The sequence below is a fragment of the Colias croceus genome, chromosome 26 (genome assembly GCF_905220415.1).
Source record: "Colias croceus chromosome 26, ilColCroc2.1".
NCBI lineage: Eukaryota > Metazoa > Arthropoda > Insecta > Lepidoptera > Pieridae > Colias > Colias croceus.
The window spans coordinates 3,471,442-3,498,973 of NC_059562.1; the positions used below are offsets into that span (position 1 = coordinate 3,471,442).

General features: G+C 32.7%; 1 protein-coding gene across 1 annotated transcript in view; it reads left to right on the plus strand.

Moving 5' to 3' along the window:
• The window catches only part of LOC123703603 (plastin-2), a 54,781-nt gene that overhangs the window by 13,758 nt on the left and 13,491 nt on the right, over nucleotides 1-27,532 (plus strand). Inside the window, exons 2-6 of the mRNA XM_045651689.1 lie at nucleotides 15,498-15,584; nucleotides 16,709-16,852; nucleotides 24,951-25,032; nucleotides 25,427-25,580; nucleotides 26,655-26,818. Coding sequence (XP_045507645.1) covers nucleotides 15,498-15,584; nucleotides 16,709-16,852; nucleotides 24,951-25,032; nucleotides 25,427-25,580; nucleotides 26,655-26,818 — 631 coding nt within the window. The remainder of the gene's footprint in view (nucleotides 1-15,497; nucleotides 15,585-16,708; nucleotides 16,853-24,950; nucleotides 25,033-25,426; nucleotides 25,581-26,654; nucleotides 26,819-27,532) is intronic.

Here is a 27,532-nt window from a genome sequence, read left to right on the forward strand (position 1 = left end):
AAAATCGGCCCTAAAGGATATGAATAATAGTCACGAATGTAGTTGATCCAGCACTTAGGGACGTCCGGTTGTAACTGTGTCACGCTAACCTTTGACCGGCGTGAATTTATCAATAATAGTCAATTGAATGTCTTATTTTGTGCTACACCAGTATCTTAAAGGATCATAAATGTAATGGATTCATCATTCATACACTTAGATAAAGATTTGGCTAGTTTGATTGGGCAATGATTCACTCTGTATTAGGAGTACTGCAAATTTTAACATAATGGGCAATATAACATTAGATGTACATATATTAAATGCATTTAATAAAATAATTGATAATTTTCTTATGTAAGAAAACTAGAAAGTATGTGCTACATTAAGTTATTTACATATATGTAAGGCAATATAATAAGGCATTGTCATTTATCATTCATCGACGTAGAATCTTATCGTATTTGATATATTTTGGTCACTATTGAAAACGTAGGTATCTTATCTCTCTTATCCTGTATCATAATAGCCCATTTACACGTATATTCGTGGTAAATAATTGTTTGTCTTTTATAATTACGTAATTATGCCTTGAAGAGGAAAAAATGTAGAAGGATGTTATTTCAGGAAAATGATAAAGTCGCGTCGTCACTACATAGTATAAAACAAAGTCGTTTCCGGACAGACCACAGTCCCTATGTCCCTTTGTATGCTTAAATCTTTAAAACTACACAACGGATTTTGATGCGGTTTTTTTTTAATAGATAGAGTGATTCAAGAGGAAGATTTTAGTATATAATTTATTAGGTTTTAGACAAAGCGGGCGAAGCCGCGGGCGGTAAGCTAGTATATCAATAAGATTAAGTAATAAGACCATTCGGAAACTTTAGATCACTCAAAATGATACAGTTTTTAAAGTACAATCATTCATATCTATATTCAAATATTATTTTATTGAACGTTTACCTTCATAAAAGAAACAATATTTTCCATAAAAATCTATCAGAACTATAAATAACCTACATACTTTACAAACGATCGTAAAATAATGTGTTATGTAAATTCCTAAGCCTATGGAAAGAAGCGAATAGACATTTTATCGCTGCACGGTTGGCGGATATTGTGGCATTTCATTAATATTACTTATTCAATAATTCTGTACGTGTTTGATTATGAATGAGTATGAGTTTCTATATTGTTTGTACATTTGTGGCATTAGGTATGTAACATTTGTGTCGCGTCAGCGAGATATGTAGGGCAAGATGGTGATATTATGTTAGTTATTATATAGGCATATAATATTTTATGGATTAAGCTATTTGTTCATTTGGATAGGAGAGTATTAATATTGTTGTAATGTTGACGAAACTGTTTTTTCCTTATTGTAACATGAACAATGCAAAGGTAAACAGCTAATGCAGTCATAAAAATGAATATCCTTCAATCAGGTATCTTCTATACTTTAAATATCACTACTAACCAGTACACAAAAATATCAATATTTAATTTTCAGATGGATAGCATGAGCTATTTAAATCACATAGAAGACAATACACGCCTTGTACACGCGGACGTTAAATATCATCTTATAATGAGAGTAACAATTGAATCACCGGTCACGATCAAGGTTAAAGGACAAGTTATATAGTTCTCCACAATTCCCAGAATCATACGTAAATACATCTCCAGTGATTTGTTTTCAATATAACATTATTCATACATACACTGCGTAAATAATACCGCAAGCTCATTTATATTCAGCCATTGTATGGTTTCCTAGTATTCCCCTAGACAACACGATACGGACGCAAAGGGGGTGTGACTCACGGGATTTGCGTATCATAGAGGGTAGTGTTAATATTGTATAATGTAGTGTCTGGGTTGATGCTCTTTTTAATTTGATCGTTTTGTGAGTGTAGGTGGAGTAGTTTTAAGACTGATGAAGTAAGGTAAAATGAAGGAGCATTGTTTGTTTCTCGACATGATAAAATATTGTTACATTAAATTTTACAGCAGGATGTTTGATATATCTAGGATTTTTAACAAGCTTAAAGTTATGCTTACGTTTTGACGTGAAAAAAGTGTGTGGATTAAAGATGTATGAAATTAATGCTATTATATATTGAAAAAAAAGAACAATGCCAACTGGTATTATATTTGATATAAGAAGAAAACTGTATTGATGTATATTTATTTATTACGTATGTACGTATTTGCACAATTGGTAAATGTGGTGTGGTATACCTAAATGTAAATTATAATAACTGGTTATGTCATACTTACAATACTTCTTTATATCCTTCTCTTTAATAACTTGAAAAACAAACTCTCATAAAAATGAAACCTTTCTTCCAATAATTCCTAATGTAAGATAGATCGTTACTCGTTCCAGGCATTTTATGGAATTCACTCTTCAAACTTTCATCCGTCTACATATTATATCATAATTCTCAATAATATAGGATCTAATTAAATAATAATAATATACTATCTGACTCATAGCGATAGGTACACCTCATAAATTAAATTTACGATAATTATTCAATTACATCTAATCGCTCACATATTTCTCGACACATTAGCATTAAAATATATATCACATGAGTCATCAAATTAATTTAAAATAACATTGTAAATGTGCTAACAATACAACAGTCACATATCACGAAAATATTAAATCAAATCGACCAATGTTCTGGGTCAATGGTCCCCTAATCGCATCATCAGAGGTCCTTGACCCCACTGTACAGTTAAGCCAAGTAATACTCGAGAGGAATAATAAAAAATTGCAACTCTGTACGCTTATTTGGCAAGTTTGATATCCAAATTGTACCATCTGGTGGATATCGATTGTATGATTGTTTTGGATTAGGTAGTCCAAGTGTCGCAAAAGTCTGTTCGATATAATTTAATTCAGTACCATATTAAGAATAACAAGAAGAGAATAAGATGTTTCATACCGAGTGTCGTAAAAAGTTGGTTTATTCTTGGTTCGGTATAATTTAATTCAGTACTATATAAATATAAATTCTGCTTGAATTTGATCGTAAAAATTAAGTAAGATAATATTCTTTTCACTTTTGAATTTAGAGGCTCATGTTTAACATTTTTAATTCCGCCTACTTATCGTATATTTGCAGAAAATAACATAATTGTTTTATATAAGTGTTGGAAATACACAGCTGTCCGTGTTTTAAAACTATTTCTACGCACTTATAACTAACAGCTTAAATAAAGTGGATTACAAGACAAATAAATTGTATTACATCGTGTTAATATTTTCATTTCGTGTTCAATTTAATAAACAACACTCAATGAATACGGAGGGACATTATTTATTAATTTTACACGCTTTTATTAGCTTCACCTGTATGTTTGTATGTGGTCGATTTGTTTTTGTATCGGTTACATACTAGTTACTACTAAAGAACTCGATAATTTGACATACTCTAAACGTACAAACTGTACACTTATCAAGAATGGGTGACAATGACAATACAATTATTTCATCAGTTTAGCGTGTTTTTTAACTATTTTAATTATTAAGTCTGTTATAGTTTTAAATAATTGCATAATGATACTTCGCATCACTATTTTTCAGAATACAGTCTTAATTAATTTAACAAACTCGTTGAAATTGGAGCAAGGGCTTCGCGGTCGAAGTGGCGAGTTATCAATCTTTCGAGTGTAAAAAAACTTCTAGATATTTGTATTAAATTTTAATTAATGTGATTTATCTTCTTGTTGTATGACCGCCTCCTTGGCTCTGTGGAAATCGAATCGAGTCGAGAGTTGTTTGGGTTCGAAAATAAAATCGATTGTGCGCGTGAATCGTAGTTAAATAGACGATTAATTATTCGATTGATTCTGTTTCACGTGGGAAATAGATGTGATCTTATTTCCTTGATTATAGCTTAATTATTAAAATGAGGAGGAAGATTTCTCCTACGTAGGTTTAATAAGCTGTCTTATTTTCTAAGGGCTCGTGTTGTCAAATAAGAATCTGCAAAAAATATATATTCCAGCTCAAACTTTTATCCATTCAACTAAGCATTCAACTATGATAATTTTAAAAGCATTAAAGTCTTATGTGGCAAGTAAGTAATATATGTAGCGTAATTAAATATGCCACTTTCACATACCCCCATGCTCAGGCGATCGCATTTATAATATTAACTAGGGTAATAGGATTGATATAGCTCTATGAAATTAAGGCTGATTACCATACCAACCCATAGAATTGATATAGGTTGTTTGTTATTAGGTCACTTCATAAAAGCATCGATATATTATAAGTATGTGTATTGTGTAATATGTACTTTATGATTCAGGCATCTACGTAAAATAATTTCGTTTGGCATATTAAATTATAATGAATAACTTTGATGTGTTGAATATTTAATGTTGAATGTTAAAAAGAAGATAATTTTATCAATACAAGTTGCAGGTCGAAAAAACATGTAAATGATTTGCAGATGTTCTACTTTCACAGTCAATAGAGACATTAACTCTGCGACGTCACGGTCACAGGTCACCCTGTATGCAATGAATAAAATTTAATCAATCTCGTGGGAAATGCCTATTTAAAAGCAATAGATACATAACACGGTAGATGTATCAATTGACAGATGATGTATCGAGTCCCACGAGAAACTGGCCGATAAATCCAAAGTTACGGTGGTTGAACTTGTTCTGTCTAGAGATAGATGTATAATGGAATCACTGTTTTATACAAAGCTATCGATCGTTAATTAGACGGGACGTTGACGGTTTTACAGTATAAGAACTAATGAATGATATAAGAATTAAAATATACAGATTAGTGCGGTCCGAAGGAACTCTGAATATGAACGGTTTATTGATGATGTATTATATTTGTTTAGTGGCTTTCTTTAATTCATCTCAGAATGAATTGAATGTGTAATTTGAGTAGTGTTTTGTTGTTTAAAATAGTTGAATTTGTAAAATTAATTTTGTTGAATAACGTCATTAAAATTAAATTATTAACATTAATTGTGATCGACCATTTTCAAATTCACCACTTATAATAGTAATTACTAATTACCAGTTTAATATTAATTTTGTAATTTCATTAAAAGAGTCAGCAAATTTTACGCTTATATCCATGCAATAAAAGTAACAACCATTAAATTTGCGTTAACTATTGAATAAACAGTGAAGTTATGAATACAAACGTGTAGGTGTTTCGCGCTATGCTAACTTATTGTAAAAGAAAAAATATTCATAATACGTAAAGTACATAACTCTATGTTATGTAAACACGACAGTAAGATAATGACTCATACGTGAGTCACTAAGAACCTTATACGATATATAGGAAAAACAGATAGGAATTGTAAATAACTAATGATGGTATAGTACTTACTTACTTACTTACTGGAGTGGCGCAGGGACCCAAAGTGAGTCTTGGCCTCCGACAATAAGAGCCTCCATTTTACTCTATCCTGCGCCATCTCTTGCCAGTTTTCGATTTGGAGGGTGCGCAGGTCTTTGGCGATTTCGTCTTTCCAGCGGTACCTAGGACGCCCAACCGGACGGCGTCCAGATGGCCGTCCCAGGTACGCTCGTTTCGCTGCTCGATCTTCCCCCATTCTTTCTACATGGCCGAGCCATCGGAGTCCAAAAATCAAAAATGATGGTATAGTAGTCAAATTAAATCTATGACGTATTTTGTTTTTTTAATCGTCATTCAGAAGTATAGTTGGAAATATACAAATTGTTATGCCCTATTATTTTATAATAATTTTAAAGTAAATCATTTGTTCCGTCGCGGTTTTTTCAGTCCAAATTGGTGCATGTGTCGTTAGTGCATGTAAAAAAATTACTTACACAGCAATAAGTAAATCCTCTTATTCACTCATATTTTATAACCAACTTTTTTCCGATTTTTATTAATAGTAAAAATTATGAGAGATAAATATTAAATACCATGTACTAGGCATGCATAAACACAACAATCATGCCAATACAATCAATAAATACCATAAAATACATGCATATCCGAAAGTGAAATAGTGAAATGAATAAATGAATTTTTAAATAATTGATGTAACAAGTTCCGTTAATGGATGCAAGGTCATTTGTAACGATTAATTAATACGAATGTTCTACATAACAGCGTAGCGTGAAGAACTGGACGGTTACCAAGTCTATACTCTATAGCAGTATTTTTTCTAGCGTGAGAAAGTGATGGCGCTATACGACCCATATAGCGCTGTCACTTTTCCACACTCGAAGTATTGCTGCTTTTAGACAGTACTAACTACTAAGTACAGTTGTAAATTATATCAAGTGGTGTACGCTTGCTTGGCTATGGGACTGTTATTGAGGGAATTTAATAGATGTAAAGTTTGTTGCAAAGTGGGGAGAAAGCTTGGTATTTGAGCTTGTAGGACGTATGTATATCGTCTTGGAGGAATTTGGTATGAGCTTCATAATTATTTTGGAAATCGTTATGGTAATTTGATTCATAATAGTATTATCGATTTGTGAATATGAATTTAATAACAATTCAATTTGAATGAATTAATGAATTAAATTGACTTCCGGTGACTGTCAAAGTAATACGTACAATTGTTGTGCTCCGCTATTTAAACCTCAATCATCTGTATAAGTTATCCATATTCAGTGAAAAGTGTAATTATTCATAAATAAACATCGAAACTGCACAAAAATCATCGGGAACTAAGAAAAGATAAGTTTTCAACAATTGAATTTACTAATTAATAATTCCTTAATTCAAAGCATTTCGATAACCAACAGCTGTTATTGACAGATGTCACATATTTGACAAGTGTCAAATACATACTGCCAACATAAGGAAAATATCGGGAGTTGCCATTCGAAAAAGATAAGGGATAATATAAAAGTCGGGTGACACGATATTGACCATAGACTAAAACTAAATTTTTTAAAATGAATAATGAAGCACTTTTTGACAAACTTAAAACCGAAATGCAAAACCAAACTAAAGAAGTCTTAAATAAAATGGATGAAAAACTAGCACCTTTCACACGAGAAATTGAAGAATTACGATTAGAAAATAAAATTTTAAAAGAAAAAATAGCGAATTTGGAGAAAAACAGCAGATCAAACAACATTATTATTTATGGTCTTAAGGAAACAGAATCATCCCAAACAGATCTTTTGGAAAAAGTAACCCAGAAACTTACTACCCATCTGAACATTACGGTTGAACCTAAAGATGTAAATAAGATTTATAGAATCGGAAAAAAAGATACTGTTGGAGGGAAAACTAGACCAATACTCATGGCATGTGTTAATGGTTGGTTGAAAAATACAATTATGAAGAATAAGAAGAAACTTGGTGATGTTTACGTATCGGAAGATTTTCCTAAAGAGGTCTTGCAAAAAAGAAGAGAACTACACGAAAGGGTCAAAGAAGAACGAGATAAAGGGAATTATGCGACTATTAACTACGATAAACTTATTATTAAAGATTATTCTACACAGACAAACAACCGGAAAAGGGATCTATCCATATCACCAACTACCCCAATCCAGCCAGAGAAAAACGTACCGACAAAAAATAAGAAAAACGCATTCACACTAATGAGAGGCCGATCCAACTCTACAACATCTCTAACTGGAAAAGTAGAACACAAAGCATAGCAAATACCTATCAGCCACCGGAACAATATAACACAAACCACAATAGAAGAACTTAAAAATACTTTCCCCAAGCCGGTTGGTCACCGTGGGGACAACGACCAACACCCTCACCCCTCAAAAATGAAGCGCAACCATCTGTTAAAAATCTGCACCTACAACGTAAGATCCTTAGCATCACAAGAACGATTAATTGAACTGCTGCATGCACTGAAAAGCGTAGACTTCGATATTATAGGACTGAGTGAAGTAAGGAGAATGGGCTGCAAAATCGAAGAATTACAGGAATACATACTCTGCTATACAGGAGAAACAAAGGGACTATATGGCGTAGGATTTTTAATCAAAAAGCATTATAAAAATTGCATAGTAAATTATAGTGGAATATCTGAAAGAGTAGCGGTATTACAACTTAATCTAAACAAACAACTTCTTACACTTGTTCAAGCATACGCACCTACCGAAAAAGCGAGCGAGGAAGAACTTGATAGATTCTACAACGATCTTAGGACGGCCCAGGAAATTGAAGGCAAAACCGTATTCGTTATGGGAGATTTCAACGCCCAAATAGGACAACCATCTAGTCATGAAAATTTTGTAATGGGTAAGTTTGGATATGGGAGACGGAATGCTAGAGGTGAAAGATTAATTCAATATGCTTGCGAACAAAAACTGTTTATAATGAACACATATTTTAAAAAGAGGCACAATAGGAGATGGACTTGGGTGTCGCCAGACCATAGAACGAGAAACGAAATTGATTTTATAATGTGTAATGAACCTAAAATTATAAATAATGTAGAAGTTCTGAATAAACTGTCCTACCCGTCAGACCATAGATTAGTACGAGCATCTCTTTCATTAAAAATACCGAAATTGAGCAGGAAAACTTTCAGATCGAAACATAAGTTACCTTCAACTGACCAAGAAAAAATGTTCTACATAAAGCTACTGAAACAAAATTTAGAAAATAATATAAATCTCAATCATGATACAAAAAACATACAATATTTCTACGACAAATTAGAAAACATAATCTCAACAAGCGTTACTAAAAAACCTACAACTAATAACAGAGACAATAAAACTCACATACTAAGCGAATCAACAATAAAACTACTAAACAGGCGAACAGAATTATTAAAAACTAAAAATAAAACAAAAGAAATTAAAGAGGAACTTAAAAAATTGTTTAAATTATCAAATAAAGAAATAGCAAGAGATTACAAAAACCATAGAAGCAAAATTATAGAGAAAAACTTAGACAAATACAGAAGCATCAAACGAGCTAACAAAGAACTTACTACACATAAAGACTGGATACTTAAACTAAACAAAAAGCAAGACACAACTAAAACACGTCAGGATATTATTAACTACGCAACTTCATTTTATAAAGAATTATATAAGAAACCAGAAATAATGATACAAAATACACAGAAAAAGTCCTTGAGTACGCAACATAAGGTAGATATTGTAAACGAATTTGTTAGTGAGGACGAAGTATTAAAACATATCAAAAAACTAAAATCTGACAAAAGTCCAGGCCCAGATAATATTACCAATGAAGCTTTAAAGATAGGTGCACCAGTACTCACTCCATATCTCGCACAACTTTATAACTTAGTACTTCAAACCGAAAATGTACCTAAACAATGGTACTGCTCAGAGATAGTTTTGCTCTACAAAAAAGGTGATCCATTAGATATTGCTAATTATAGACCTATTAGCCTTCTATCTAGTATTTATAAACTTTTCACATCCATACTTTTGAGTCGGTTAACACCACTAATAGATTCCCAACAACCAATTGAACAAGCAGGCTTTCGTTCAGCCTTTTCAACTATAGATCATATCCACACGTTAGACCAAGTACTAGAGAAATATAAAGAGTTCAATCACCCGCTTTATGTAGCTTTTGTTGACTACTCAAAAGCATTCGACTCCATTACTCACTGTTCAATTTGGAAAGCGCTCGAATCATGCAAAATAAGTACCACATATATAAACATTCTAAAGAACATCTACTCTCATAGTGTAAGCAGAATACGGTTAGAAAACAAAGGAGAAGAGATACAAATCGGACGAGGAGTTAGACAAGGCGACCCCTTATCGCCAAAGCTGTTCATCGCAGTATTGGAGGACGTCTTCCAGAGTATTGACTGGAAAAACAAAGGGCTGTGGATTTCAGGCCGATATCTTAGTCATCTAAGATTCGCAGATGACATAGTTCTATTTGCCAACTCAGCCAACGAACTAGAACAAATGTTACAACTGTTATCGAACTCCAGCCAGGAAGTAGGCCTACATATGAACCTTCAAAAAACTAAAATAATGACCAATTCTCGAACTAAATTAATACAAATATCCGGTAATAAAATCGAATATGTTAACAGCTACATATATCTAGGAAAGCTAGTATCATTTAACGAAAACTGTAATGAAGAAGAAGTTGATAGAAGAATTAATGGGACATGGAAAAAATTTTGGGCTCAAAAAGAAATTTTAAAAGGAGACTACCACATAGGATTGAAGAGAATAGTGATGGATACTTGTATTTTACCTAGTTTGACATACGGGAGCCAGACATGGACATATACAAAGAAAATTAAAAACAAAATTACCACATGCCAACGTTCAATGGAACGAAGTATATTAAAAATAAAAAAAATACAGAAGATTAGAAGCAAAGACATAAGAAATAAAACTAAACTAACAGATGCTCTCCGCCAAGCTCTACATCTCAAATGGCAATGGGCGGGTCACATATCGAGATATACAGATAACAGATGGACATTACTGACAACTAAATGGGCAGGACCAACAGGAAAAAGGAAAAAAGGTAAACCAAGAAAGCGATGGGCTGATGATTTAATAGAAACGGTGGGCAAAAACTGGATGAAAATTTCACAGGATAGGATTACATGGAAGAGGAGAGAGGAGGCTTTTACCCAATAAGGGGTCCGTGGAAATAAGAAAAAATTAAACTAACATTAGATACTAAAATAAATTAAGTTAAACTAACAACTAACAAAACATTTGAAATGTAAATTTTGATTTATTACACGGAATAAATGAGCTTTATTATTATTATGTGTATCTCATTCCATAATACTCGGGTACCATCATAAGGAAGGTACCCGGTCCTTTGGAAGGCTTACGTGGGGACACGGATCCAACACGCAGAGGCCCTTTAGAGAACTTTACTGTGTTGTGGGACACCAGCCGCAGCCTGCCCATGACTGCACTATAGAAATACAGCCCTAGGCAGTCCGCGGCCGATGTAGGACTATTGCAGGGTATGGAAATTTAATAATTGGGCTATGGATTGGGATGCTAAATGGACTGGTACTGGGGACTATAGGAAACTATGGCACCTGCCTTTCTACTAAAAGAAAGTAAAAATATGTTGGCAGGTGGTGACTCGCCCTCTCACTGTATGGGCCCCCGAAACAAGTCGCTGCAATAGTGCGACAAGGGGGCAACATATTGTGAGCAGCTAAGGGTGGAGAGGCGTCCCTGGACTTTAAACTCCGATCACGCGCTCCCTGAGGGTCCAGCATCACGTGCCCACTCGCCACTTACGCTTCGCATCCACCCTTCGAGCTAAAAGCTCTCGCGACTCCACTCTGGCCGGCCGGTTAAGGCAAGCCAGAGGTGGGGGTCCTGTCCTCGTCAGGCTTCACTCCAACCGGCCGGTGAAGGCAAGCCGGAGATGAAGACAGGGGCCTCCCCCGGGAGCACTCGGTTCCCGCGGGGTCGCTACTCCCCGACACCCCGCCACAAGGTGTCCTGCGGGTTGACTGATTGCACGGGTGGAATATCTATTATCACGTAAACAATAGATATCCCAACCGTGGGCGATGGGGTCGTCACATCCCTACGCCCTTATTATTATTATTATTAATGAATTAAATTACAATTATGAAATTAAATTGATATTATAAGCAATTACTTACACGTTGTCGTCTGCCTTTATAGCAATGTAATTGAAAGAAAATTTTCAAATGCGTAATAAATTTCATTATCTTAATCATAATGGGTGTATTATGACTAGTAGTACCTTCTGTTACAGAATATAAATAAAAATATTTACTTACCGTATATGTGTACTGTAATAATGAAAGTTTAAGATGCCAGACGTCTTTAGGGATGTAGGCTGCTGCCTGCTGCATCTTGTATAAAAATCAATGAATAAAATATACAACGTCTGCGCCAACCCAGGGAAAAAACGTGGTTTACGACATTATTCATCTCTGACCCTAAACGTAATAAATTTTATTTTATTTTCGTGACATAGGTATGTAATATTAATCCTTAGTCACGGACCTCTAGTTATATGTAAAGTGGTTTAATAATAAACCAAGAATATTATTTATTATAAAATTTTTAAAAGTTATTATTGCAAGTTAGATAGTCAGTTATTCAAAAATAATTTTCGTTTATTTTAATATGGTACACATAATACAGTCATATATAAAATTAAATAGAAAAAGTTGTATAAACTACAGAGCAGTTAGTGACAAATTTTGAAGTTTTTTTTTTTTTTAATGTTGGCACGTTGGTAACTTATATTATTCATTTTATAGAATTGATACCAGCATAGTTTATTAACAATTTGGTGATATCTTGATAAGTAATCTAAATAATATCGACTTTAAACTTATCTTAATTTAATAAGCTTTATTGGGAAAGATTAAGAGTTATCAGATTAATTGTAGTTTAGTGGAATAAAAAAATTATTTGTTTCAAACTAGACTATTAAATAATTTATTAAGGCATTTTGACGTAAATATTAAACGAGGCTAGACTTTCATTGATCCAACAGAATAAAAACTACTTTATAATTCGTACGACGTATCTCTGTGCCAAATTTCATCAAAATCTGTTCAGTAGTCGAGGCGTGAAGAAGAGACAAGCAGACAGACTGTTACTTCCGCATTTATATCAGTTAGAATTATTGAACAAAACTTATACACAAATTGGAATGTACAATCGATATAAAATTACGCATAATAATGACTTAATATTACATTATTGTTTTACAACTTGCGATAACAACGCGGACGTTTCGGTATTAGGTAAATACTAAATATGTATTGTTCATGCGGTATTGTTGTTTGAACATTCAAACATACACTTTATTGTTTGATCAAATGATTTGGATTGTACGGTTTGTAGTGCGTGTATTTTAATTTTATGTGATGGATAACTGTTGTAAGAAATTTGTGTGGAAAATGTCTTGGAGTTCATTGAACAGTCTTAATATAATCAGTTGATATTATTGATTAGAAATAATGATATAGGTACGTATCTGTTATTTGATGTAGCATTTTTAATATTAATTTACTTATCTACGTGTATTATGCAGCTTTGCAATTTGTATAAAAATATTATTTCTAATTTTGGGACAATTGCTTTCATTGCGACTTACCTATTTATCAAGATATAAATTTTTATAATCGATTTAAGATGCGGTTGATTCACTTTTGATAAGAGTTAGCCTTATCTATATTATTTGTTCCACATGTCTGGAAGGTCATGAGACAAGGTCACACATACACATAGATACCTACTTGTTCTTAAGAAAGTATAAAAATATAAAAGACAAATTGTTCACATAACTACCTCATACAAATAATACACTAGGCATATTATCGAGCTGTAATAAAGATTACTCTTAATGTAAATGTTTTTATCGATAGATTATAAAAATATAATATTAGATAAATATTTATTTTATAGGTACTTATAGGTATATAGTTAGATAGTAGATACACATCGCATTGTATGCATAACACAATTCTTTATTTCTGCCTGATATATTAAAACAGGTTAATGCCCTTTTACAACACACTGTCTTTTAAATATTGAGTTTCCGTAAAACTTAAATAACAAATATTTTGAAGAAAATTTCGGAACAAGCAAATGAAACATCATCACATTATTTCAGCTAGTAAAGATACTAACACTATACACTAAATACTGTCTCGACGATACAAGTTGTACCACTTTCAATTTTATCCAATTAGTTTTGTGATTTATGATACTATATACGTCACTATTGCTGTCATGTCCCAGATATGCCTATTGTTCATTTGAGTTACATAAATGGTCATAAATATATTATCACTACATAGTATAAAACAAAGTCGCTTTCTCTGTCCCTATGTCCCTTTGTATGCTTAAGGGGGGTTAGGCGGTCAGCGAAAATTCAGCTATTCGGGCCTGAGGTAAGCGGTGAGGGGGTCCGCGTTTAGTATGAAATCAACGTGCTCGAAACTAAAAATAGTAAGCGCCATTCACATTTATCAAAAAGTGAATGAAAATATTTAGTATTTTCGAAATCTAAAACAGTCAAGAAATCGGGAAGGTAAATACCTATGTATTTGTGATTTTATACGAATTATTATCGTAAATTACAGTTGTATTGAGCATTTATATGATATTTTAGAGGTAACTTCAGGATTTTTTTTTATCGAGCAAAATTTTTCCAATCGTGTTTTGGAAACAGTCATCCCATCACACATACGTTCTGTAATACGTATTAGAAATTTCAGTGCGAAAAAACTTCAATATTTTCAATTATAGCTCATAGAAAACAGTCCATTTTGCCGTTTTCACCTACTAAGGGCCCTTAAATCTTTAAACTACGCAACGGATATTCATGCGGTTATTTTTAATAGATAGAGTCTAGATAGATTGATTCAATGGGAAGTTTTACTTTTTAGTATATAATTTATTAGGTTTGAGACAAAGCGGGCGAAGCCGCGGGCGATGAGCTAGTTACGTATATAATATATTTTAACAGTTACAAAATGTAAAAAAAAACCGTTTACGGGTATTAGGTGTCTTTTACAGGTATTTTATACCAATTCATACTATGTAAAACAATTTTAAATATTAAAAACTATTAAAAACATTAGTTGGATAATATTTCCGCGTATGGTTTATACTTTATACATTTATTACAGTAATAAATTAAATTAATTATTCGGCTAAATCAATTTACGTTATCATAATGGGCATAAAATTAGTTACCGATAAAATTTTAATTATAGCTAACTACAAAGTCAAATATACTATATATATTATATAAATAATTAGTTACCTCATCAATAAATAGATATGTGATTCATACTTGTCATTGATAATGAATATCTTATTATAATAAAAATACATTTTATAGTGTTTATTTTAAATAGTAGGTATATTATATTTTTTTCATATCTTATTAGTCTTCAATATATGGCCTTCTTTCTCACTCGTAAAATAGTTGGTCATAATATTATTATCGAAGTAGTTAGAAGCGATAAAGTTTATCAATTCTGATAAGGCAATTAGACGTTAGTTCTCTTGATTCACAGCACCAATTAACCCAAGGGCAAAGGTTGTTACAGTTTAAATCAATTGCATATAATATGTTACCTATAAATATTAGTTTGTACAGGTTATGTTTTGATGCTGCATTTGTGTCAGATTTTATTCGTATAGGTATGTATGTACTTACTTAGCTCACGCTCGTAACTACGTGATTTTGTTTATAACGAAAATAAGCCGAAATATAAAGTTGTTTATAATGAAATTTTATTTAGTTTATCAGTATGTACTTTTGCAACAAATTTGTATTTAGATAGAGTATAGATTACCTAGTTCTAACAAATTCGTTAAAATAATATATATAAACGAACGACATGTATCGATTAAGGTGCGATGCATTTCCTCAACGTCAACACGATAATAGATTTAACAATGTAGAGATCTAAGGTAGAGATTATAAATTTACTTTAATTAAAATAATGACTAATGTTTATCGGATAATTATATACTTAAATAGCCATTCTTAAAATTAATTTCTTTTGTTGCAGTTGGACACAAGTGGAAATGGATTACTCGACTTAAAGGAACTGAAGGAAGCATTGGACTCAGTTGGATACAAAATACCACAATGGAAGGTACGTAAACAATACTCGTAATGTAATTAATTATTATTAACGGATTCTTGAAATTTTTCATCATTCAAAATCTTAAATATTATTTTTGGTTTGTGACGATTAAATTCTATTGATTAAAAAAATCATTTTATCGTTAGAAAGTTCGGTCCTTACCGATTAACATTTAACATACGCTATTAAGTTATCTTGTTACATCCCGAGCAAAGCCGGGAAGCATCTAGTTACTTTAGGAAACATTTGTTTATTTATGCAACAACACGTCCGACAAACATCACAACATGAAATATGTTAACTCTCCTGTTTGGTATACTTAGATAAAATAAATATTAAAATGCACTTCTAGAAAATTTCCACCCTGTATATTTTGCGTTAAACGTAAAACACTAGAGAATATAAAAATACCCGCATATTTTACATAATGTGTGTTATCTGTGGAATGTACTACATCTTGATAATATCTGCCGCTATTTTTATTCTCATGTAAGCCTTAAATCGATTCGATGCATGTAGGCCGTGCATTGTACACGGAAAGTAGCGTATTATAAGAAGGGTAAAGCCTATGATCGGATTAATATGTATGTGCCTCGCTAGCGGGATTAACTTCATTTTTTGTATAAACCACGTACCTTGTTTTGAATTGTATAGTGAATTTTGAAAGTTTTGGGTGTTGATTTTAGTTTAATAAGAGATAGAGCCTGTAGAGTGTAGTGGCAAGTTTTTACCAAGACATATTTTGGTGGTCCCTCTACGAATATTAATGATAAGGTTATTTTTCAAGGTATCATCGCGATGCAACTGTTAGAATGACAATATCTAATTTCGATCACCTTTTTTCTCAGTTGTATTATAGAGCAAATAGATTGATTGTTTGTATTTAAAGACTCAGAATGATTGATCCGATCATAAATAATGTTGTACCAGTAGAAATATTGACTATATCCATATGAAAACAAATTATTTTGAGGGACAAATCTTGCATAGATATTAATTATTAGATACATAGCCACAGCCATGTACCGGTGCGCGGGTATTGGTTGGAATTCGTCCGTGACCTTGGCAACACGTAAGACCTAAAACTGTCTAGACACAATACAATCAATAAAAACTATTCCCATCAATTCCAGGTGCGTTGTATGATAGAAGAATACTACGACAACGGCTCGAAGCACGGCCGCGGCGTCAACGGGAACGTGAACGGAGACGCGAGGAAAAATGGCATGACACTCACGGAGTTTGAGGAGCTATGCGCTAATCTTAAGGCACAACAGGTATGAATATAGTTACATTGGATTCTTATCTGAGGGCTGTTCAATCCGCTGGACGTTAGTGTTCCTGATAGCCTATTTAGTATTTGACCATTGAAGTAAATTTTCATAGATTTTTTAACATTTTAACTGACAACAGACACATTTGGCACTAATTGATGAAGAAACTGCCTACAGTGTCAGTTTCTCCATTAACTTTGTGTTTTTCATTTTATCGAGATTCTAAACAAAACAAATGCGTAGTCACATGTACGATTTTTTGGAAATAGCATTGCAAATGAATGTAGTGTTTTTGTTCGTTTATGAAAACTTCAATTTTCTCCAAGTATTTCACACCCTTTCTCATTAAGTGCACTCACGAGCGCATGAAAACATAACAGCGCATTTGACCTTGCCGCATCGTGTCTAAGAGTCCTTGGAGGGCTTATTTTTATGGCAAGCACGATAATACTACGAATTATCTTATACATCTTGTAACATATAGATAATTCTTTAATGTATTCTACTCTACAAAAACGTTTCTGGGAAGGGAGGATACCACTCAAAATTTTTTAACTGGACCATAATAAAACAATTTCCTATCAAAAACAAAAATAAGCACGTGTCAGAAGTGAAACTTCTTTCGGAAGATACCAAAATCATCGCCTTACTACTCGACGTGAGCGTGACGGAATTGCCGTGACGCGACCTTGCGAAGACTGTACACTGTAATATCATTTTTGTTTCTGGGAACGTAACGACGAACGATAAAAGCTTTTAAAGCTTTTTCTTCATTCTAAAAGAAAATGTGAATCAATATATTTTTATGACCTTAATAGAAGGGTTCGTTCAATAATTCCATCGTGTTAGCATGTGATTGAAGATATTTAACCCGTTAACTCTTGTTAAATAGCCTAACGCATTTTATTGATGCTGTGTCAAGAAGAAGCCTGTAAAGTCAATATAATCATAATATGTAAAGTTCATTATAGGTCAAAGTAATGAATTGATGCAAATTCATTTATGGTTTGGTTTTTCCAATTCTTCATATCGTGCAAAAATTATCTAGAGTAGGTCATTGGTTTGAATACAGAATTATGCTTAACATGTGAGTTAATATAAATAAAATATGTTGTATAGTTATTTAAAAAGTTATTTTTAAAGTAAGGATTTTAACTTATTATATTTTCAAAACTAGGTATCAAAGATTTAGTTCAGGTATTTCAAATGTATTCTTTTTAATTTTTTAATATTATTTTAGTTGTTCTCTTTACGCCAAAACTAAAATTGTTTAGTAACCGATGTTAGAATGCCAATCTAAAAGCTCTATTAATGTCGGTAATCCCTTTTATCTACATCCGTTCATTTGAATACATGACGATAAAAATGAAGCTAAAATCGTCCCCGTGGATAGTAATAACATATCATTTTTATATACCTACAAGTTTATTATAAGGTACTTTCATAAAATTAACTACTCAAGATGCAGATTAGAGTGTACAACGTGTGTACAAGCAGTTAAAATGATTACTGCACGCAAGCCCAGTGTAAACTGTTGAAGATTACTGTTTAATCTACTTTAGTGAGTTTAATCCGATTTACACAGAGTAGTCTATAAATAATTAATGTAGTTAAAAAATAAATTAAAACCACGCTTAAACTCGTATTGTATTATCACTGGTCCTTGACAAGTGTAAGTACAAACACAAAGTATGAATTAAATCTGTCCGTTTAAAGTTGGTCAAAATCGGTAAGAGTCGGTTTTATACTTACTTACTTACTTACATAATACAGCTGAAGCTAATAAAAGCGTGTTGTAAGAAGTTGAAAAAATACCTTAGATTAAGTAAGTTTATCAAGCGTACCCAATCAATTGTTAGGAAGAGTTCTTTAAAAAATGTAATTCAATTAGAGAAAGACAAGAAAAACCTGGTTCAAGAGTTAGACAAATATCATAGGGATCTAGAATATTATAAAATCTTGTATGATGTAGAAACAAATGAATTAAAGGAGAAGATAGACTCTTTAAGTCATATGTTAAATGATGTCAACCAGAAATATTCTGCTGCTCAAATACAAATAAACGAGCATATACAACAGGCAGATGACTTAATTAAATTGAGTACTGAAAATATGGATCGCTTTGAGTCACTGACCAATAATTATGTATGTCAGTGTTCAAAAAGTAACAATGAGCAAATGTCGCCCCATAAGCTTGACTGCACAGACATACATAGTGTAAAACCTGTGACAACAATTTCAACTAGTAAAACTAAACACCTTTCCGAGCAGGAAATTATTGTGTTGTCAGATAATATTGGTCAGGGTTTTGGCGCTATGCTCAACAATTTAGGGCTTAAAGTCACTAATATTTGCACTCCTAACAGTTCATTTAATTATATAATCAAATCACTTGACCATTTCAGCTTTAATAAGAATAATATTGTAATTATACTTTATGGAGATAGTTTAAATGTAAAAAATAAGGATATTGATGTAGGATTTCAAAAAATGTTGGAAATTAGTAGTAAGACTAAATGTAAATTTATGTTGTGTACATTGCCATACCTACCTGGTTTGACACAAGAACAAAATAGATTAATTCATAATATGAATTTAAAATTGTATAATGTAACAAATCATCATTGTGATGCATTTATTTACTTTGACATTAATTTGTGTATTAAATCTTTTACTTTGACAAAGAATACAGTGTATCTGCCATCTAGATTTAAGCGAGAACTTGCTATGTTAATAGCATATAATATTAACCAGTCTGGTACATGTTCGGTATCAGACCCTGGATCTACTATAATTTTATGTAGTAGTAATTATATACACCAACCTAGTGTTGACAGAAAATCTAGCCCTAAGCTAGATTTAAACTAGTATATAAGACAACAGCTAAGCAGACTTTTTCTATTGTACATCAAAACATTCAAGGCTTGGCTAGCAAATTATTAGAAATAGAATTGTTTTTAAATCATAATAGTATTAAGGTTTTTTGTGTAACAGAACATTGGCTTAAACAATGTCAGTTGTTAATAAATATTGATAATTATAAATTAAAAAGTATATACTTCAGGACATATGCTATTCATGGAGGTTCTCTTATTTTTGTTCATAATAGTGTAAAATGCAAAGAACGAACTGACATTGTTAGTCTTTCTGTAGAACGGACCATTGAACTGTCCTGTGTTGAACTGGAGCGTTACATTATTGTTTGCGTTTATAGACCCCCTTCCAGTGACTTTAATATGTTTGAGACAGTCATGGAAGAAATATTAAAGCGTTTAAGACGAAGTGGTAAGTAAAATATGGCGACAGAGGTGTCTTTGAAACAGTTTTTTGGTATCAAACTCTTAATTCTATGGAATGATATTCCTACCATCGTAAAGATGAAGATATGTTTTGTATTGTCATACACGTGGAAACACGATTAGAGTAATTTGCCTCGATAGAAAAAAATCCTGAAAATCGTTAAAAATCGTGAATTTGTTACAATTTTACAATTTTACGGCGATTGTAAGGGAAGAACAAGTATAAAATCTATATTTTCATAAACTGTACGTCAAATCCCATATGGTTCCCAGAAGCTTTTTTTTTATTATTAAGTAAAACATACAGCGCTCGCGCCTACGATGCACAAGTAGCTGTCTCAGACGGCCACGAGCCCTCGTCGCGAGTAGACACGTACTGCATCGTCGCGCTCGCCACTCTGTTTTGTGCTAATAAGGGTCACCGTACACCGGGTGTCGGCATTGACTTCTATCGGTATAATTTTTATTAATATTATTGGGAACGATAATAAGGGTACCTAACCTGAATATTTTTTTAGTGTGATTTGAATACATATTTGGAGGTTACTTACATTTGATAGATTAAAATAATATAGAAGACTTACTATTTTACAGATTACGAGCATTGGTTAGACAAACAAATATAACAGAATTGCGTCAGTGAGTCCTGTTCAAGTGCCATCTACGTCTAGTGTAAATTTATCAGCGTAAGGAATTCATTTATCAAATCATAAGGGAGTAACTAATTATGACCAACGTGCTTTTTAAAGATATAATAGTATATACTTATATTGCAGAACTCAATTTTCACTTGACCAGTACATCAATGGAACTGACTCCTATGTATTATTTTTGATTATGATTTTTTTGTTCAGTTTATTATCTATTAAACTGCAGTAAACTGACAGAATTTTTATTTCTTACACCGCAATAAACATTACCCCCTCCTTTCCTTTCATCTCTACTCATTGTTTAGACCTCGGAGAGTTGTTTGGAGATTCTCAACAAATATAATTCCTTCTGCAGTTGAGAAAGATTTATTGATTTCATTCCATTCTTATCCCTTTATTCAACCTTTTTCATTTACAGAAAAAAAAGTGGTTGGGAAATCTGTCTAATTAATACATACTATTATTTTAGGGTGGTACGAACTTTACTGTGTTACTAGTAAGTAAGTTACTGTTTCAGTATTGGCATCAATACAGGAAAAAACCGATATCAATACTTATAAAATATAAAAAAAAATATAATAATCTAGCTGACGAATAACTTTGTTTCGCGTAATAGTCAATAAATAAACAGATTTTAAAATTAATTCAAAATATTATACCGTTTTTAAATGTTTTCCTGGTACTTTAACTGATACCCGGTCAAATGTACATTACCCGTAAATGAGTATCGATACACAACAATACCGATATCACCGATATCCAGTCAAGTGAACGTTGACCCTAAATTGTTATCGATGCATAGTATTACCCGTACCGAGTCAAATGCACGTTGAAATATTTTTAGTCAACTTATACTGTTGAAAAATAAAGTGGTATCCATAAAGACAATACCGATAGCCGTTCAAGTGTACAGTGGTCCTTATCAGTATTTCTATTCATACTATAGGTCCGCGAACAACAAGCGCGGGGGGAAGACGGTTGCCCCGCGCATGCTTCCGCCGTACTTCATACCTCACCCTTCATAAACGCCGTGAACGCGTTCCCACTTCGTGTTAAGTAGGAGTAAAAAAAAAGTTATAGTATGTGGTGATTTTAATATTGATGTACTTTTACAAACACAAACGGCAACACGAATTGTTAATTTGTTTCAGTCATTTAACCTGTATCAACTTTTAAATGAACCCACACGAATTACACCTACTTCTGCAACCTGTATTGATAATATATACTGCGACTGCATCTGTTTAGAGAAAAATATTCTCAATACACTCACTTCGGATCACTGTGGCCAGAAAGTAGTTTTTGAATGGGATTGCTTACCTGAATTTAAAAGAACTAATGTTAGGCCTATAACTAAAAAAGGCATTAATAAATTTAGAGATAATATTAATAAAAACCTGCCCGTACTGAATGATCAATCCTGTCATAATAATCCTTGTGAAATGTTTAAAAATCTTTTTAATTTAGTTCATAGTGAATTTGAAAAAATATTTAAAGTTAAATCTTTAAATATTACCAAGGATTTACCATTTAGTAAATGGGCGACACCTAGCATACATAGGTGTAGGATTGTTCTTTATGAGTTATATGGTATGAAGCAATATAATAAAGATCCATCTTTTCTTAGTTATGTTAGAAATTACTCAAAAACTTTTAAAATTGTTTGTTTTACTGCGAAGCGTTTGTATATCAGGGATAAAATACGCGACTCGGATAATAAAGTTAAAACAGTTTGGTCTATTATTAATGGTGAAATGGGTAAAAGCAAATCAAGTAATACCATAAAACTTGTAAATAATGGCATGGTTATTGACAAAAATGCTGATGTTGCGCTTGCTTTTGAAGATTTCTTTAGTAGTGTCCCTGCTAGCATTACTAATAATTTAAATTCGTCTTCAATACTTGCAGAGACCTTTTTGAGGGACCATGTTGCGGGGTGCAGTACATTATTTGAATTGCGTCACGTAACTGCTAATGATATTGTTACAGCATTTAAGACACTTAATTTAAAAAATACTTGTGATCTTTGGGGAATGTCCGTAAATTTAGTTAATAATATAATAGAAAATATTGCAAACAATTTAGCTTTCATATTTAATAAGTGTTGTGACTATGGTACATTTCCTAATTTACTAAAGCTTAGTAAAGTTATACCTCTATTTAAAAAAGGTGATCAAGAAGACTGTAACAACTATAGACCTATCTCGATTTTACCAACATTAAGTAAAGTTTTCGAAAAGTTAATATTAAACCAATTGACTAGTCACTTTGCTTCTAATAATTTGCTGCACACCAAACAGTTTGGTTTCTCAAAGGGGCGCTCAACCACAGATGCTGGAGTTGCACTACTAACACATATATATAAGGCATGGGAAAACTCAAAAAATGCTTTGGGGATATTTTGTGACCTCTCCAAGGCATTTGACTGCGTTGAACATTGTACTTTATTGCGTAAACTTAATCACTATGGGATTAAAGGACAAGCTCAGAACCTCATAGCCTCATACCTTCATGATAGGATACAAACTGTAGTTGTTAATGGAGAACGTTCTAGCGGTGCGTCAATTAACATTGGTGTTCCACAAGGATCTATTTTAGGACCCTTCTTGTTCTTGGTATATATCAATGATCTACCTTATTATTTACAGGATAGGTGTGAAATAGTTCTGTTTGCAGATGATACCTCATTAATATTCAATGTGGATAGGCATGACCCAAATGTTGACGAAGTGAACAGTACTCTTTTACACATATCCGACTGGTTTACTGCTAATAATTTATTATTAAATGCCAAAAAAACAACTTGTGTTGAATTTTTACTACCTAACGTTAAAAAGTTGAGCAGAAATATTACCTTGAACGGGGAGGTATTACACCCTACAGAATCGACTGTATTTCTTGGGTTAACATTGGACGAGAAACTACAGTGGGGAGCCCATGTCAACACCGCTGCAGGTAAGCTCAGTTCAGCAGCATATGCAGTCCGAAAGGTAAGGCATCTCACCGATGAAGATACAGCTAGATTGGTTTATTTCAGCTACTTTCATAGTATTATGTCCTATGGAATTCTACTATGGGGCAGGGCAGCAGATATAGAAACTATATTTATCTTACAGAAAAGAGCCATTCGCTCTATATATAATTTACGTGCTCGGGACTCACTAAGAGATCTCTTTAAGAATACTGGTATACTTACTCTACCATCACAGTATATATTTAATAATATTTTGCATGTACACAAAAACGCCGACTTACACACAAGAGTAGGAGATAGACACTGTTATGGCACAAGGAACAGAAATAGAATTGAAATGCCATTTTTCCGATTAGCTAAAGTTAAAAATTCATTTATGGGTCAAGGTATACGCTTTTACAATAGAATTCCTCATAATATTAGAGAGTTTAGTAGTTCTAAATTTAAAACTTATATAAAAAATGTACTAGTTCAGAGAGCGTACTACAGTATTCAGGAATATATGGACGATAAAAACCCATGGAGGGTTGTCGCGTAAAAACCACAGGACAGTTCTTTGTATATTATGATATAATATTATGTATTTAGATATAAGTTACATATTATGTAATATCGACATGATTTTAAAAGAGCAACTATGGAGTTTCTTGCCGATTCTTCTCCATAGATCACTGCTTTCCGAATCGGTGGTAAATGTTAAAATAATTATGTAATGACGATTCGAAAGTGCTACTAAATAGTAGTCTAATTGAATAAATAAATGTTTGAGTTTGAGTTTGAGTTTGAAAGCGTTTTATGAGAATCAGTCCGTATTTTCGTAAAAGAGAAATGGACAAAACAGCTTGTGTTCAAAGGTGTTTTAATGTTGCACGTATACCGTGGGCGTGGGACGCAATTTCGTATCTTTTAAACGCCAGACAGCCGTAAGCTAAATTTTGAACAAAGGCTCACTATAGTTACCTTGCTCCAACACTGGTTGGGATTTTGAAATACGGTCTCTACAGTCTACACTATATCTACAATGAAACGTTTTATCAAAAGCGTTAAAAACTGAAATCGTTCAGTTTCAGTATAAAATGAAAAGTTTTATATATAATAGGGAATGAATGGCTATAGGAGAGCACACGAGGATTTAAAAATGTCCAGTGGTTTTATTCGTGAAAAAATTTTGTTGTCAGGTTTCGAGCACATTCAAGCAAGCAGTCAGTAAAAAGGAGAATTTGGAGCATTTGGGCGGCATGAGCGAGGCGTCTAGTGATGGTATGTAAATATATAGTATTAGTTTAAATGTGGATTAAATAAAAATACTCTTAAAGAAGTATTCAAAAGCTGGTAAATTACAATGAATAGAAAGTTAATTCTAAAGTTAAATATAGGGAATATCACAATATTTATATTAGTGAATTACATCTATGCTATCTGCTCTCCCATTTGTTCTCAATATAAATATTTTGATGTCTAAATATTCTATTCAAGGAATCTAGGAAAATACCTGCGGTAGATTGAAAGATATCTACTGATTTTTTTTTTAATAAATTATACCATTATAAACTTCCCATTCTTTGTCGGTCAACGGAAAGTTAATCGGTCGATGACATCAAATTGTATTATATTAAAAATTGTCATATTAAATGTTATCTTGACAAAATTCCAGGCACAACCCACTCAGTGCGACTCGAGGAACAAATGGCCTTCTCTGGCTGGATTAATAGTAATCTCGAACACGATCCGGACCTCAAGCATCTGCTGCCGATCGACCCTGAGGGCAAGCAACTATACGAGAAGCTTAAGGATGGATTAATTTTGTGGTTAGTAGATTTAATCAGTTAGCAGTATTAAAGTTGTAGTAAGTAATAGTAGCCCGTAACTGCAGCCCGTTGTTAAGAGAAATTCCCAAGGGAATGAAATTTTTCGTTGCTATAAAATATGGAGTATATATTATACTAGCTGCTCCGCGCGGTTTCACCCCCGTGGCTCCACCCCTGTAGGTCGCAGCGTGTTGATAAATAGCCTATAACCTTCCTCGATAAATGGGCTATCTAACACCGAAAGAATTATTCAATTCGGACAAGTAGTTCCCGAGATTAGCGCGTTCAAACAAACAAACTCTTCAGCTTTATAATATTAGTATAGATTATATCACTCCATCTAAAGACACAAATATCATGCCTTGACTTGAAAGGCAGACGAACAAACAAACACAACCTTTTATAATATTAGCAGGGTAGTAAGAATATAAGGATAATGTAGAATGTGTCTATAAAATCATGACACACTTGTATTCTGCATAAATAAGCAACTTAGTAACAAATATACACCTTTGATTATTTTATAATAACGAATGAATAAGCAATAGCAATAAACATTGGAATAATAATCTTAAGGAAAATACTCTGTCTTGGTACCATTTAGTGTGTCAGTGATACATAATAACATACAAAATTATTGACTCTTTGTTTGTACTAATATTATAAATCTGAAATATCTGTTTAATTGTTCGTGCAATGTAGAAAATCTCAGGAACTAATAGCTAGAATCATTGTTATCGTTAGTTAACACAGTATAACAAATGTTTACAACTTTTTTGTTTCACACAAACTGAATTTACAAAATAAGATAAATTATTGGATATGGCACACATGTATTTTTATGAATTGTTTGCAACTGAAAAAAAGACGTGTGGCACTCGGGGACTGCCGCGGTAAAGCTATTGCATGCTATGCCTTCAAGCCACGCCCGTCGGAGTGGGGAGCGTGAGGTTTTTTCGTTACGGAATTTCTCGATTCGGTCCCCGCGCTCAAGGCCCGCGATGGAAGCTATGCAATAGCTTAATAATAATTTAATTGTATTTTCTCTACCTTATTATTCGATTTAACTTCCAGCAAAGTAATAAACCACTCGTGCCCGGACACGATCGACGAGCGTGCTATAAACAAGAAGAATCTGACGCTATACACCAAGCACGAGAACCTCACGCTGGCGCTAGTGTCCTCACAGGCTATTGGATGCAATATCGTTAATATCGATGCCCACGATCTAGCCAAAGGTGAGGAGAAATATAAAATACTTCTGCTGGTATGGGTGGTCAAAACCAAATAACCAGGTGGTTTTATAAATATTGGATTGATAGTTATTTAATATAGATAGATCTATTAGGAGACAAATGACATAGGTTAATTTAATCTTCTATCTCCAAAAGTATTCCGTATGTTTGATGGTCTTATATTATGTCCATGAGAAATTATATAAAGATTTTAATTATATTGGGTTATGTTTTTAGATAAATCATAAAAAGGTGTATTAAAATAAAATTAAAAGAATTGTACGCATAGTGGGTCGTTCTCAAAAAAGTGCCACAAATTGAATTAATTTATCAATTTTAAAAAATGTTTTAGATGTTGCGTTTTTGTTTACTGAAATTATGGAGGGTACATTGCTTAAGACGAATTTATGGAAGGGAATCAAATTTACTCATAATTGTATAAAATATAGCCTTTTAAAAAAATGATCTCACAGGTTAAAGAGACCATATTCAGGTTAATGAGAAAACCGTGCCACGTTTATGATTAATAAACAAGTTACAGGAAATAAAACAATGCGATTATGCAAAATCAACGTTTATTATAATCAATAACTAAAAAAATAACAATTTTTCTTCGAGAACGTATTATTTTTTTCGGTACATTAAGAGAAATATAAAAAAAATCAAATACTTAAACAAAAATTCTTCTTGAAATAATTTTTATTTATTTGATGCCCT